Source organism: Hibiscus syriacus, unplaced genomic scaffold, assembly GCF_006381635.1.
Source record: "Hibiscus syriacus cultivar Baekdansim isolate YM2019G1 unplaced genomic scaffold, ASM638163v2 tig00111366_pilon, whole genome shotgun sequence".
Lineage (NCBI taxonomy): Eukaryota > Viridiplantae > Streptophyta > Magnoliopsida > Malvales > Malvaceae > Hibiscus > Hibiscus syriacus.
The window spans coordinates 389,612-406,515 of record NW_024063071.1 but is presented as its reverse complement, the minus strand read 5'-3'; the positions used below and the strand labels follow the sequence as shown (position 1 = coordinate 406,515).

Genomic DNA, 16,904 nt, shown 5'->3' with positions numbered 1-16,904 from the left:
ATTAATTACTTACTTTCAAACTTGTTGAAAAACATTAATAGTGTTAAATTGCTGTTCGATTTCTAATAAGGATCAATTTGTCTATTTTCAAAACTAAAAGGTATCTAAGAGGTATTTTCACCTTTTTTATATTTAGTTGATACCTAAGTCCAGCTTGAATGAAGAAATTAGGCCAGTATCCGGTGCTAGCCCAAAAGCGTAAATATAACCCAGAGATAAGCCCATCCAGGAAATCAATCTCTTCAACTCAATCCTGAAAAACCCTTTTGGTGCCATAATTCTTTCTTCCCCGCCGCTCTCTTTCTTGTTCAGAGCCCGAAGAACAAGAGCTTAAGATTCTCCTGCGTCAGCTCCAATGGTATTATAGCAAAAAAGCAACACTCTCGTCTTTTCCCTTTTTGTCTGTTTTTTATTCCTTTGCTATGATTGAATGTTAACAAATGGAATGAATATTGTAATTTGCAGGGAAAAGGAACAGGGAGTTTCGGTAAACGAAGGAACAAGACCCACACTCTTTGCGTGAGATGCGGCCGCCGTAGTTTCCATCTCCAAAAGAGCCGTTGTTCTGCTTGTGCTTTCCCTGCTGCCCGTAAGAGGAAATGTAAGTACCCCACTGTTCCTTTCATTTCTAGATCTTTATTGTTTTGTCTGATTGCTTCCTGTTATTAGCTCGGCTTTGAAATATGGAATTCTTTGTGTTTAGCTGATTTATTTTCTTGGTTTTCTTTTTTCATCTACTCAGTGTATTCAAGTTAATCGCTTTGATAAGATTATGAATCTTGGATTGTAGTTTTCTAGTTTGCTTTTCCACTTGAATGTATTTCTTCCAATTATAATTCATTGCCCTGAATATAATGAAAAGAGAGTCTGATGTGAATTTTTGTATCTTTATCAAAGTATGAACTAGTATCCTTCTAAACTATGTACTTGCATAGTACTACTCGCTGACATATATATTGATTAGAGCATTTGTGAGCCGAAAGCAAAGTCACAAGAAATGTGCTTATATTTGTAATCCTAAATCGCAGTAACACGGATGCGGTGTCCGGTCATGCCTGTTTATTATGTTTTAGATTTTATGAATGTCTGTAAATGGATTGTAATTAGGTACATCAATTAATTGTTAAACCTAAGGGAACTTATTTATTGTGGGAATCAGATAACTGGAGTGTTAAGGCAATCCGAAGAAAGACAACTGGGACAGGTAGGATGAGGTATCTTCGCCATGTTCCTCGCAGGTTCAAGACGGGTTTCAGAGAAGGTATGTGAATGCTAATTTCATTATTTGGACATATTCTGTTCTAGTTGAAAGTTCTTTTCCCCTAACAAAAATCTGTTCATAATTTTCATTTCTGCTGGATCATGATCTAGGTACTGAAGCAGCACCAAGGAAGAAGGTTGCAGCTGCTTCTTCGGCTTAAGTTGCAATGAGGTTGTTTAGATGAATCCATCCTTTTTAAGTAGAAGTTTGTTCGGCTTAAGTTGCAATGAGGTTGTTTAGATGATCTAGTTTCTATTTTTATGTAGCTGCTTAGGCTATTGTTGTTCGACTCTTAATTACTTGATATTTTTTCCTTGATAAAGTTAATTACGTTCTTGTTTGAGTTACGATGTCTGTAATCTCGTTTCGGATTGTTGGAAAATTTAAAAATAATGCATCTCAAATTACTGTTGCTTAGAGACTGGTTGAGCAGATTGGTGGATTCAATAACTGTTGTCTGAGACAGGTTCATGAGTTAATTGTTAAACGTTTGGATTATAGTGTGGAAGAATTTTGTATGATTCTTGAACAATTCTTCTCAAGAGATTTTGATGGGGTATGTGCAGCAAAAAGTTGCTAACACAATTGTTGGCGATAAAGAATAAACACTATCAATACTAACATAAAAATACATATAATAATAATATCTAATTGATAATTTGACATCACCACAACTAAATCGGGATCTATCATCGGTGATTGTTCCGACTTTTCATTTTGTTAATTATGCACATGTTTAAGGGAGTAAAGATAGGGAGGGAGAGAAAAAGAAAAGGAACCGCAGCAAAAAGCTTTCAATTATATTATATATTCACTGTTTTTAAGGTTTACTTACAATTTTCCTCCAAGACTGGTGAATTTTTTTTTCTCAAGAAAAAGAGACTAATTACAGAATTTAAGCCTGTGTATGTAGTCGAAGATATTGGCACTGTAAAATATGAATGAAATATCTTCTCAATGCAGTCAATCAAGGCCAATGCCAAACATGAATCTCAACATTCTACTTGAGGTGAACTACAAGGCCAAACCTCTCTATTATTCGAACTCCACATTTGAAATCTCAACTAGTTCGCTTTATATTCACCAAACTTGTGTTTTTCATCGTGCAACTGCTTGAATACATAATCCATCTCTGGAATTGCAGACAACAGCAATAGCTCGATAACGTCATATGCCAGCAGCTTCAAACAGACACTAGACTGCAACAAGAGAGAACAGGCGCGTAACTAAAACGGGTTTTTAATATAAAAGAATATCTTCAGCCACTCTTGACGACTTGCAAGCTGCACCAATCATGTTCTACCCTACTCGATGTTTATAATTGAACTGTTGTTTCTAAAAACAAGACCCTGTTCCGCATTAAAAGAACCAAAAAGAAAGTCTATTAATGTCCTCAATTACCTGAATAAAGAAATAGAGATCTTTGGCGCATTGTTCATACTCCTTGTGACCAAAAAGGCCCACAATAGCAGCAGGCGCTTTGTCTGTGTCAAGAAAATAGAGTTAATTTTCTTAAAACTTTCAGCAATGCAGATTATAATAAGAAACATTAGGGATAGACAAACTACCAATCATTAGCTCATAAACGAATTTTGCACGACGTTCTGCTTCCAGTTGTTGCTGCTCATCACTCGATATAGGTGAAGAAGTTTCAGGAGATTGTGGATGTGTTGAAGCTTGGGTTGGGCTACTGGGTGGTGGCGGACGTTGTCGCCTTGGATGTTTGGTTATGAATATTCCATCAGGCCAAAGTATCTGCATGAAAATTGCAGTCATTCTATATTAGTACATAGAAGCACAAGATAATACAGAGAAAATCTCCAACATCGCAAAAACTTATGAGACAAAGGATTTAAAAATAAATTTCAAGTCAGATAAGACATTGAACAGAATCCCAATTGATCTTGCTCTTAAAAACATATTTTGGACATATCTAGACTAAGCTGTATAGAAACTCCACTACAAAGAACAAAATTGGTTCCACTCCAAAGGCTGAGAAAATATAATTGGGGTTGGGCTACCCCTTCCATCCTCTTGCAAACTCGGTCAAGAGGAGATTTCTTTTAGGTCTATAGTGCCACTAAACAAATTTACAGATAAATCTGTTATACTTTTAAAGGGGAAAAATCCAAGATCAAATGACTACCTGCTCAACACGCTTGATTCCTGAAGCAACAACTGACCCCCTGCGCAGCAGCTGGATCTTTTCTATCAGCCAATCATCAAAAGCATCACCCATGCCAAGTTGTAGAACTTGTTTGGCCACCCAAAAAGCCTTACGCCTGAAATACACAAGCAACGTATGTAAAAATTGTGCATCTAGTCAAGAACTTGATGTGATGATGCTAAGCTTACATTAGGGCGGATGAATTCCCGTTTTAAGGAGGCAAAATCAAAATATAATGCTAACGTAAGTGAATAGTCCTATAGCCATTTATCTACCTGATCCATCCACCATCCTGGAGCTGGAAAATGACATCCACCAAATCTAATATAGGAGCAGTTAAATTTGGTGGCACCCACTGCACAGAAAGATACGTTGTCTGTTAAAATCCATTGAGGATCATAGAAGCATTTCAAATTAAGTTGCAAATAAGTATGAAACATGAAAGTACCACATTTGATTAAGAATGGTTATGACAGCCAAGTGGAGACAGTGATAGAGGAAAGAGAACATTTGACATTAAACTGATTACCTCTGTAGGAAGGGTTGGGTACATGGCAGAATCAAGAAGCAACTCAGAAGCATCTTCCACTATTTTATTCTCTCTTCCTTTAACATTTTCCTTTGAGTTCCTTACCAACAATGTATTTCCAACCCTAGCATCCGAATCACTGCCAGTATCTTCAGAGGACTTGCACCATCCTTCAGTGGGAACTTTTGATGGAGAAGTTGACACATTTTTTGCATTTCTTAATTCATCAGTTGCAAAATTAGGTTTTATTTGCAATGAAGGTTCATTGCTTTCAGTGTCCAACTGTCGTCTCCTGGAAGTTAAGGGACCCATCAGAGGCCCCATAACATTTGAAGCCTTTTTGCTCTTTTCAGATGGGTTGTCATCAAGGCCAACTAGAAAGTTTCCAAGCAACACAAAAAATATTATCATCTGAAGACAGGTTAAGGAGGAAACAGCAAAATATGCAAACAACCTAATAAATTATATTTGAATTACCTGACAATGTTTCAACAATAGAAAAAGAACTTGAGAATACATATGTCTGCATTACAAAAATATATATAATAAGAGATTGGGCTTAACTGGGAAAATCTGTGACTCCCCCCCCCCAACCAAAAAAAATATTAATTTCTCCTCCCAGAAAATAAAGGAAAAAGAACAGTTTTCCCCCACGAGGAAAAGGAAAATAGAAGTTCACCTGGGAATCAACACTTAGGAAGTCCCACACTTCAATTGATCCTGAAACAGAAGGAAGCTGCAAGAGCTTCTGAAGAAGAAGAAATATTAATAAGTCCTCTAAAAACATAAAGATAAGCAAATCTAGTGTATAAAGCCTATGCTATGTCTATTTCTCATATACAAATTAAATGACAATTTGAGCAGATGCAAGTACTAGCAATCAAACAGCCCAACAAATATATTTTATGAAGAAACCTCAATATAGAAATAAAATATCAATTTGAGTTTAGAACAACAGATATGCCCTCATGCATGAAGAAAATTGGTAGAGTGAGTTCAAACATTTAACCTTTAAATATTCATCAAGCAATTTACACCGTTCTCGTATAACAGGAATGTCTAATCCCGTTGAGAGAAAATGCTTTGGCGGCAAGTGAAGTTTATACTCGCGAAATGATTTAAGACGCTGATGCAGCTCCTCAAAATGGCGAAACCTGAATTAAAACAATTAAAAAGGCTAGAAACTCTGATAGAGATGAAGATAAATGTAACTAGTTTGACACTACAGAAAAATCCAACCGAGATGCCTCTGCAATGAAAAATGAATGCTATAGGATGCAACATCAGAGGAAGATTAGAAAGTATATAGCACACTCTACACACCTTCTCTTGATAGACCAACTACTATTGTTATTTATTACATCTGTTACAGATATGGAGTAAACAGCAAATGTTCTAGAACCACTCTTCACAATATTTGCACCTAAAACCTGCAAAAGGAATAATATTGCAATAATACAATATTTTTTTTGATAGGAATAGGATGTCTCATTTAAAACCTCCTTCTAAGTAGTCCATTGCCGTAAGGCAAGAACCCTCTAGAAAAAGGAGGAAAAGAGAACATCAATTTATTAGAAATGAAACACTTACAAAAATAACATACAGAAGAAAACACACTCCTACAAAAATACTTAAGACAAGAAACACTCCTACAATACCTCACCACATAGAAAACACACTCCAACTAAAATACCAAAGACTAGAAACACTCAGCCAATACCCTCCTTAGCCAGCTTATCCGCCTCACAGTTACAACACCTAGGGATCCACCTGATAACGATCTGATTTCGAGAAACAGCAGACACTATCTCCTTCACAAAAATAGATAGGTACAAAGGGACAGAATTTTGATATTTAATCCATTCCACTGCTGTCTTTGAATCACTTTCAACAATAAGCCTACCCTTCGAAGCCCAAACAGATGAAACAAAGATGTCAATGCCTTTCTTGATAGCCTTTAATTCTGCTAGGATGGGAGTATTAGGACCAACATTTATCGAAAAAGAAGTCAGAATCACCCGATTCCAGTTCCTAAGAATACCCCCAATACCAGCCACCATCCCCAAACTACTCACCGCTCCATCAACATTCATTTTAAAATAATCCATAGGAGGAGGAATCCAGCAAGACCCAATGCTGTTCAAAACCTTGAAGTCTGGAAAGTTGTCTGCCACAGAGGGGTCACCAATTAAAAAATCACTTGAGTTGAATACCGAGGAAACTTTGCAACAAACCACTTAGCTAGTCTGAAACGAACAGTAAAAGATAAAGAAATTCTGTCTAACTTTCCCTTGTCGAAAATGATCTCGTTCCTTAACTTCCAAATGGACCAAAAAACTGCCCCTGGAATGAACTTCCAAATAACTGATTTTGGCCTCAAAACAGCCCATGAACTGAGCAGTTTAGGGGGGTCTTGTGGAATAGTAAGCTGAATATCCCAGTACCCTATAATTTTCATCCATAATTCCCAAGAAACAGGACAAGAGACAAACAAATGTTGAACTGATTCTGCCCCTTGATTACACAACGGGCAGAGAATGATCCCCCCTACATCGATCCCCCTTCTCAGCAACTCCACTCTCACAGCAACCTTTTGATGAGACAACTGCCAAAGAAAAGTCTCCACTCTTGGTGGAACTAACCCCAGCCAAACAACTTTCTCCCACTGAACTGATTCATCAATAAAAACAGAAAAGGAATTCCTACACGCTTTAACAGAAAACTGCCCATCTTCCGAACCGACCCACAACAAAGAATCCTCCAAAGACTGAACCAGATTGATGTTTTTAAGACTGTCCAATAACCCAACCAACTGCTCAACTTCCCAATCACACAGGTTTCTCCTGGTCATAATGTTCCAAACCCACCCAGACGAGCCGAAACTCCCAAAATCAGCTACCTTACCCAATTTATTTGAGGAAAGAGCAAATATTCTGGGAAACAAGAGTTTCAAAGGAAAATCCCCATTCCACGTATCACTCCAAAAGTAAATCGACTTACCATTACCTATTTGAAGCTTAGCGTGAGATCTAAGGCAGCTTCCAATGACATCATCCTTTAAATAGCTGTTCACAATACCCCTCCATATCCAAGAGTCCTTTAAAGAAAAAACTCTATTGATATCCATCGAATGACAGCTTACATTATGTTTACTACATAAAAATTTCTTCCACATCGAATTCTTATCATTGGCAAACTTCCAAACCCACTTTCCCAACAAAGCTCTATTAGTAACCTTCAAATCCGCCACTCCCAATCCTCCTCCACTCAACGGCCTACATACATAATCCCAGCGCACCCAATGCATTCTCTTCTTGTCTTCCCTACTCCCCCATAAAAAATCCGACATCAATGAATTCAACTTTTGAGAAATAGTAGCAGGCATCTTAAACATAGATAGGAAAAAATAGGTAACGATGATAATACCGACTTTATTAACACCAATCTACCAGCCAAAGATAAAGAAGTAACTTTCCAACCAGCCAATTTCTTATTAAAATTGGCAATAACCGGATCCCACAACTTTTCCGAATTCATTCTTGCCCCTAAAGGAAGGCCTAAGTACTCCGTTGGAAAAGAACCAATAGCACAGCCAATATTCGTAGCCCATTCTTCAAGGATGTCACTTTCCACATTAATTCCATAAAGTTTGCTTTTAACTAAATTTAAATGGAGCCCCGTCATTAAGCCGAAAATCCTCAAAATTCTTCTAACATTCTTAATCTGTGTAATAGACGCTCTACAGAAAATAATTAAGTCATCTGCAAACTGAAGGTGGGACAAAGAGAAGGGATTCTGATTTTTACCAAAAGAGAAACCTTGAAACAGACCCAAGTCCACTGCTTTAGACAGCATCCTATGAAGTAATTCCCCGACTAAATTGAACAGAAGAGGAGAAAGGCTACAACCTTGCCTCAAGCCTTTAGCAATAGAAAACTCTTTAGTAGGAGACCCGTTCACTAATACCGAGATAGAAGCTGTGGAGATACACTGTGATATCCAAGAACACCATCTCTCTCCAAAACCCATCTCCCTCATAAGCCTTTGAATAATATGCCATTCTATTGTATCATAAGCTCTACTGAAGTCCACCTTGAAAACTACCCCTTTAAGTCCTTGCTTCCTCCAAGAATCAATTCCTTCATTGGCTAGAAATGCACAATCCAACAATTGTCTACCCGGAATAAACGCGAACTGAGACGGACTAATGATATCCTTGACACAAGATATAAGTCTTTTTGAGAGAACCTTTGAAAGGATCTTATACATGCTGCCCACAAGACTAATGGGTCGAAAATCTTCAATGTTCTCGGGAATACATTTTTTAGGAATCAAAGTTATAAACGTATGATTAACTCCATGATCCCACATCTTTCCTTGATAGAAATCAGAGAAAAACTCCATGATCTGCTCCTTTAGGCTTGCCCAATATTTCTTATAGAAACCCATGGTAAACCCATCCGGGCCCGGAGCTTTAGTACTATCCGAAGAAGAGATTACTTGCCATACTTCTTGCTCAGAAAATTCCACCTCCAAAGATGCACTCTGAATTGCAGTTAGTTGTGCAAATTCCAAGTTTAAGCCCTCAACCTCCATTGCTGATTTGGTGTTATACGTTGCCTTAAAAAAATTGAACACAGTACTTCTAATCATTCCTATATCCGAAATAAAATCTCCCTTAATTTTCAACGAATGAATAGTGTTGGCTCTATTCCTCGTCAAAGCACTCAAGTGAAAGAACCTTGTATTTCTGTCTCCATCCTTAATCCATCTACTCCTGGACTTCTGACACCAAATGCTCTCCTCAATCCTTAATAGCCTCCACAACTCCTTTTTCCCTTCTACCATCTGGTCCCACTCCCCCTTGGACAGGATCCCACCTTGCGACTTCCTTTCCCAATTATCTATCTTCCCTTCAAGAGTCGCAATGGAGTCTGACAGCCCAACATTACTAATTCCCTGCCACCTTCTGATCTGATTTTGGCCATCTGTAACGTCCTAAAAATTCCCCCATAATCCCTCTTATTCTTCTCATCTCCCACAAGGTTTACAACAAAATCATCAAAGCCTTGTTCTTGTAAAAGATAATTGAAGAATCTAAAAGGTTTTGGGCCCCAGTTTATACAAAAATCTTTCAACAACACCGGTTTATGATCTGACACAAAATTCGAAAGGAGGTTCTGTGTAATCTTAGGAAAACAGTTGAGGAAAGTGTCACTTATTAAGAACCGATCAAGCCTAACCCATGTTGAAACTTCTCTGTTGCTACTCCATGTGAAAGTCCCTCCTGACATGGGCAAATCAATGAGCTTAGCTCGCTGCACAAAAGTTCTAAAGATGTTTATTGTGTGCCAGTTCTGAGCTTTCCCTAGCTTTTCTTCCGGATCAATATACGCATTAAAATCACCCCCTATACAAACCGGTAAATTCATCGAAACAACGAAACACAACAGCTCCTCAAAAAAGGCCTCCTTTTCATCCTCAATTGCAGGGCCATATACATTAATAAAACGAACTCCTTATGATCGTTTATAAATTTCCCTACAAGCGCCAAAAATCTGCTGTGCACATGCTGAAAAGTGACTTTGAACATATTCTCATTCCATAAACAGATCAATCCGCCCTTAGACCCCTGTGCTGGAGAAACCTTCACTCCCTTTAACAGATCCCCACCTAATCTCCGTACAATAGACCCCTTACAATGATCGAGCTTGGTTTCTTGAATAAAAACCATTACTGGTTTGACCTTCTTAACCAGTCTAGCGCCAGAAACAATCTTCTCTCTCCTCCCTAAACCTCTATATTCCACAGTATACTAAAATTCTGCATTAAAAATATCACTCCCAACCACCCAAACCAAACTCAACCGATCACAAAACCTAACCATCATAACCATCATCCTTTACAACCTCCGATCCCTTCTCAAGGCATAAAATCTTTTCAATAAATGTCTCCTTGCCATCCTTGAAAGATATGCCTAACAATATGCTCACTTCCCACGTGGCCATAGCTTCCTCCACCAGTTTAGAAAAAACAGGAGAGAAGGCAGTGTTAATACTGACCAACTCCAAGGCAAGATTAATTAAACCTCTTCTGTTCTTCCTGCTATTTCTCCTGAACTTTAAGGAGGAGAGATATCCGCTTCCACGCACTCCACGTCTTCTAATGAAGGTGATGACAGTTTGTGCGGTCTGAACCCTTCTGATCTTGAATCGTAATAGCCTGAACCAGTAAAAACAGCATCATTACTCGAATTAAACCATATTCTTCTGTTCCTCGACCTTTTGTAAACTCTGGCATAATGACCTTTTTTCTTTTTTCCATCCTGTGCTGCACGCAGAGTCATACAAGTAGTAACTGGAAATCCTCTTTTCTTCCTCTTCACACTAATCTCCTTGTTTACCTCCTTCACCGATTGACTAACAACTTTCATCTGCATTCTATTTTCTTCCTCCTCCTGGACACCCTCACCTTCTTTATCTCTAAGACCACCACTGTCCACCTCTATTAATTCATGGAGAGACTGACACTTGTTATGCTCTTCTAAACCATCCCACTTCAACTTAACAGCCGGCCCCTTAGGAATAATTTTAGTTACTGGTGAAAAGGAATCCCAGTTAGAATCAGATTGGGCTGAGCAACTCTGATCCACAACATCTCTCAGCCCAAGACCCGCGTACTCCTTATTGGAAACTGGCTCCATTACACATTCCAGATTCCCTGACAGCCCATAACCATAGGATTTCGTGTAGGACGACTTTTCAAGAGAATGTTCCCCACCTTCCTCAAACCCCCCACTTTCTACAACTTTTTGCCCCCACGTGCCCACCTCTGTCCCCACTACCTCTGCAGATTTTCCCCGACTGTCTACTTTCTTCCCTGAGCTATCACCGTTAACTGGAATTTCCTGTAACTCTTCTCCGGAAACATCTGTGGCTGCATAATAGCTACCTCCCAAAGAAATTTTAACCTTAAAAGATCTTCCATATGACCCTACTATGATGGACTCTTGAATGTCATAAGGACTAGCAGCCCTCAACAATAATCTCGCCGAAGAGAGATCTTCTTTATTTCTAGTCTCGTCCAATATACAAACAAGATCTCCCCACCTTCCCGCTAGTTTTTCCAGAAATGGTACATTCCAGCAAAGCAGTGGTAACCCTACCAACTCTACCAAGCCATACGCCAATGGAACACCATCCTCACTCATCACCGGTGATAACCATTGAAACCAGGAAAACAATTTGTCTCGGTAATTCGACCACGCCTTAACGAAGTCTTCATTTGACTTGAACATAACAATGACAGCATTCGTTACGAATCCCCAGCTTACAATCTTTACCTGGAACCCCTCCTTTGCCATAGCCTTCTTCACCATGTTCGGCTGCAGGGGATATTTGACAACCCCTGTTAATGAATACTTCACCCAACCATAATCATCATTGGGAATGTGCATATCCCATACATTCCTCACTTCATTATCTTTCAAACCCTTACCTCCTTCACTCTCCACTATTACTTGCTCCATGTTCTTCGAACTATCCCCCATCACCACCTCATCGTACGTTCTGCCATTCCTCAAACTACTCGCTTTTTTCGTTTTCACCTGTTGCCAACCCCTGTCCCCTATGACTTGCTTGTTACCTGCTGATTGAAGCTTATTTCCCACTGTTCCTCCTCTACTATTTTTCTTGTACTTTGCCACCCCCACTGACACTCGCTTCCCATCAATCAGCGTTCCATTCACGTTCTGAACTGCTCTACTACAGCTTTTCTCTAACGCAAATTGCACAAAGGCAAACGTGGATGATTTGTAGTTCGGTTTAAAAATAACATTTGGAATATAGACCCTAACTACTTTACCATACTGGATGAAAATCTCTCTAAGCTCACTTCTCGTAACTCTCTTACTAAGGTTATCAACAAAAACAGTCCATTCCTCATCGGAGGATGGACGACCCAACTCTCTCGCCATCACTGTATTCTCACAATTACCTTAGTGTGACCTATTTCAACTTTTAATGAATTCCAATAATACAATATGACATTATAGCAAACTGACATGAAGCGGATACTTCTCATTTTTAAGTACCTCGCATCTCAATTTAAAAAAAGAACCTCCAACCAACGAATTTTGCAAGGAATTAGTAGTCAAACTATGACTTTCAGAAATAGAGAGAGAAGAAGCAGATGAAGAAGCAGTTGCTCCACTGTGAAGTCTACCAAAGAATTCAGTCTCAGAATCATCATTGGAATATTCAGCCTTTCCAAGTCCATTGAGTGAATTAAGTATGTCTTGTCCATCCCTTGATAAGAAGCTTGTCCTCTCAACCTCTTTCCAGACAGACAACTTCTGACGGGTCGATCTAGATCTTTTCCTGCTGGATGGAGTTTTAGTTAATCTTCGATATTGGACGTGCCTTCCACCGGCCTTCTTTACAATATGGCCCTCAGGATTTTCAAGTGGATGATGAATACGAGAAACATTTAGGTTTCTATTACTCTTACCATCCCAAACTTTAGTTCCAGTAGAATCAAGACCCATTACATTTCCTGTTTCTTCTTCTCCAGAAGTAAAGGAATCACTGCTTTCTGATTCAACCTCCTCCAAATCAATAAGGTCGTGATCATCTTCCTGAGAAGATACAACTGAAGAGAAATATGATACATTCCGAACTTCATGTGGGAACGATTTTTCTATTTTGCGTTGATCAGTTAATGCAGGTTGAACAACATGACTATCAGATGAGTTAAGCTTGGTTGGATACTTCTCTCTGGTCTTAGATATTGCTTTCGCATGATCCACAGCAGCAGGGTTCCCAGTAGAGGAATGATGTGGATATTGCTCAATTAATCGTTTTTCCCCGTCCTTTTTGTAATTTCTCCCCCTTGTCCACATGTTATCAAAATTTTCAGGAGCAAGGACCTCAGTCTTTCTACGTGAAAAGAGATCTAACATGTCACCCCATTCCCCGCCTGAACGATGTTGTTCGACACCTCTTTCAGCACCAGTTTGTGAGTTCAAGGGCACAGAGCTCCACAAACGTGAAGTTTGAGTATCCATGGAAAGCAATGGATCCTTTGAAAGTTGTGTTGCATTTAGGTTGTTTTGTTGCAGTGGTGTCTCTAGCAGCTCCAAACTGATTAGTTTTTAACTGTACAAGTTCAACACCAGTAACAGAAGGATCTAGCAACTTAGAAAAATGGTCGGATGGGATCTTCGAGGAGCCATTTGGTTTATATTTGGATGCATCTTGTGCAGCATTAAGTTCTCCTTTAGCCTTAGTCCTAGATATAACAGCAGATTCGATCCTCTCATTTATAAACCTGTCACCAAAATTCAATATGATCGAGACAAATAGCAACATAAAATCATGAAGTCAAGAAAAGTAGAAAGACTAATCACCTTGGATTCACTAAGTTTATGATAGGTCGAATTACTGCGCAAGCCAGAACCTCCCTGACAATATATCGAAAGAAAGAGCACTGCAGGTCTTCGGGCCTGAATGTGACAGAAATGAGACCATTCATCAAATGCTGCAACACCTGAAATAAACGGGGCAGACACTATTATAATCAAGGAATAAAACAGTCTTATAGGATTTCGGATTAATTGTCTAATTTTGACATAAGCGGAAGGTCAACTAAAAAACTCAACAACCTTGTGCTCAGCTTCAGTAGAGAATAAAGCCGGGTGCAGTTTGTTCTCTGCAGCCAGAACACGTCTTATTTCAGCATCTCTATATTCGATAGTCAGTGGTTCAGATTGCTGATTTTCAATTTTTGCTTTATTGATACGAAAAAGCTCCAAGTGTGAACAAAAGAGATTAATAAGGTCCCTGCATCATCCTAGACATAGATTAGCTCCCTCCTAAGCAGTCTAAATAATAATAAATCAGTGGTGGAATGGACTCAGACCTTGTGAGTAAATGATGAGATTTATTTCTCAATCGCTCTGAGAGCTCCCCAAGAACCCCATTTATGATTTGCACCAATTCTTCCGGGCTTTCCTTATCAGGTGTTAAACGAGAATACCATAGATCTGTCATCCACTCAGAAATAAGATGTCTTGTGAACTGGTCTATTGCATTCTCGACGACGGGAGAATTTACTTTCCTTCTCCAATCACAATGTTCAACAACTTTAGGAAATTCTGGTGGTTTCTTTGGATTCAAGCCATTTGTAGATGCAGATTGGCTGTTGTATGCATCAGCTTTCCTCGCATTTCATAATCTAGTGAGTAATATCGGAGGAGAATGATTAAGGAGGCAGCAGCAGGCAGATTAACAAAAACCGAGGCTTGTCACTGATAAAAGAAAAAAGAAGTAACTGTTAATTCAGAAGGTTGAAATGAATTGATGGAAATCATATAATGAAAATGTCTTTTTAAATATCTTAACATCCAAGTCCAAATTAAGAAAAATTTAATGAATGAACTTCATATGATTCAAAATTTCAGGGCTACGTACAAATAATTCCAACATTGATTGATAGCATTATACTGCAGTAGCAGGCAATTAGTAAAAAAAATGTTAAGGAACCAGTGTGCTCTATCTTTTCTTACTAAAGGCCAATGGTAATTTCACATTAAAGAACCAAAGTTAAGTAGTTTAAATATGTTAACCAATTAGGCATGTTAATTTAGAAGCTTAGGTCGGAAAATCTGAGACCTGGACAACAGCTAAAGATTTAGTATTTGCAACTGGCAATTTATCACCTAGACAAACAAATGCAGGACTGGCTAAATTCTGGTGAGATGAGGACTGCGGTTCTAGTCAATATGCAGAACCCACTCGATTATCCCACCCAAAAAAAAGGAAGAAACAGGTGCCAACGTAAATTTTGCTTTTCTTAAAACTCCAATGCTATTTACATAAATAACCGACCCAATTCTATCCTAAAAAGTGATGTTACGAGACTTAGAAAAATTTTAAAGCCCTAATGAACAAATAAAAATTCTTTTAACTCTAATTGAACATACTCAAAACCCTAATGAACTCAAAAGCAAGTACTTGAATAAAAACATTAATCAGATTTAACCTGAAGATCGAGAAGAATAATTTGAACAATCCAAATCATAGAGTAAATTCAATAGCAATTAGATGAAAAATACAAAAAAAAAGAGGTTTTGATAACTTAACGAGACATGAGATAGGACAATCCGACGACGCATATAGCTAAAATCACAATTCGCTTCTTGGCTTCCTCCACCAAGTCACTAACCGTCACCTGCTTTTTCTTTGGGATGTTCATTGTTTCCGCCAAATCAAGACACTAACAAAATCAAATCAAAAATTAAATTAAATTTCTATATCGAACGAATAACTGTGTTTGTCTATGTCTCTCTTTTTCGTGGTAACTGTAAATCACCACCATCACGAAATATCGTATGTCAGTTAGTGGGGAAGAATATGAAAAAGAATGAATCAAAGAATTTGAATTAAAAAGCTGCTGGTATGAAGGAATCGGAAGGAAAATTTGTGTTTGGGAGGAAAGAAAATAATAAGTTCAGGAAGTAAAAGAAAAAAGAGGGGGGAACTTTAACGCGAGAACTGTTATTGTTTGTCTTACTGCTGATTCAGCTCTCCCCGTTGGTTTGCATTTTGTATTAATTTTTGGATAAAATATATTAAAACAAATCACCTTCGAATTATCGTTTTAATAATTAAATTTTTAAAAATTAAAAATAATCATTAATCCAATTAATATAAATCGACGTTTTTCTCAACAAAAAAAAAAATTATCGGTGATCGGTATATTTATCGATCTAACATCGGTCGGATTATATTTCTCGATCTAACACTCTTAGCAGTAAAGCGTGCCACCTGCACCGCACTATATGCTGATTTGGCGTCACGTGGGGTAAGGCGCGCCTTATGCTGACATGGATATACGTGTGTAAAGCGCGGCCATTGGGGCGCGCCTTACGCCACGTAGGGGTATAGCGCGGGGCAGGAGCCGCGCCTTACCTTTAATTCTGATTTATATATAGCGCGGGGCAGAGGTCACGCCATACCTTTAAATGCCTTGTAACTTTTCCCGGTTATAAATACCCTTCTCCCCGATTAAGTTCCTCACATCTCTCCTTTCAACTTATAAATTAATACAACAATTCCTTCAACGAGTCAATAATTCTGACAATTTTCTCATATTTTATTCAGAAGTTCGTTCGATTTTTCGTTATAAGGTAATTTTGTGATAAATTTTTTTATTATATTTATTGTTTATTATGATTATTTGAAAAAATATTATACTAATTGTTGTCAATTAATTTCTGTGTTTGTAAAAATTAGAAAGCAGGAATATACGTTGAAATAGTTTTGCGGTACATGTAGTAATATAAAATTATATTATTTAAATTATTTAAGTTTATGTGTAAAAAATTTATTGTTATATTTTCGTTCATATATTATTTATTTAATCAGTATTATTTCAGTTGTTTTTTTTCAGATATAATATTACCGCACTTTTAAACTCAAAGAATGGTGCGACTTTCAGCTATTGTTTATTATGATGGTGAAATTTGAGAAGATGAAACAGGCGTTGTTTTCGTATCAAATGAGCTTGTTAAAATATCATTGAAGAGAAACATAACTCTTGAGGAGCTGATAACGAAGATTTCGAGGAAGATTCATGTTAGAAGTAGTAGAAGAATGTCGTCGTTGCAGTACAGATTTCCAACATCATTGTTGCCATTAACTTATACAACGTTCGAACTTTTGAACAATGATGATGTTGAAATGATGGTTGAAGCTCAAAGTAATTATTTAGACGCCGATATTGAGATGTATGCAAATTTTATTCAAGTGCGTGTCATTCGGGGTCAATCATTAAGCTCCCACTATGGGATGGCTGAACAAGTTGACAGCCCGACGACAGTAATGTGTAATGATTTTAATGCCATAATGGAGAGACATTCATTCGCAACTCCTTACGATATGTATCGA

General features: G+C 38.1%; 1 protein-coding gene and 1 pseudogene across 1 annotated transcript; one reads left to right on the top strand and one right to left on the bottom strand.

The window, feature by feature from the left end:
• Nucleotides 1-219: 219 nt before the first annotated feature.
• On the top strand, nt 220-1,604 carry LOC120159404 (60S ribosomal protein L37-3-like). Its single transcript, XM_039169992.1, has 4 exons — nt 220-358; nt 466-601; nt 1,160-1,261; nt 1,372-1,604. The coding sequence occupies exons 1-4, from the start codon at nt 356-358 to the stop codon at nt 1,419-1,421; spliced, it is 291 nt and encodes a 96-aa protein (XP_039025923.1). The 5' UTR covers nt 220-355; the 3' UTR covers nt 1,422-1,604.
• Nucleotides 1,605-2,029: 425 nt separating this feature from the next.
• On the bottom strand, nt 2,030-15,210 carry LOC120159509 (annotated as a pseudogene).
• Nucleotides 15,211-16,904: the final 1,694 nt, after the last annotated feature.

Excerpts from the sequence above, each read along its gene's own strand:
- LOC120159404 (XM_039169992.1), top strand. Across the intron at positions 602-1,159 it reads TGCTGCCCGTAAGAGGAAAT|ATAACTGGAGTGTTAAGGCA; the intron begins GTAAGTACCCCA and ends TGTGGGAATCAG. Across the intron at positions 1,262-1,371 it reads CAAGACGGGTTTCAGAGAAG|GTACTGAAGCAGCACCAAGG; the intron begins GTATGTGAATGC and ends ATCATGATCTAG.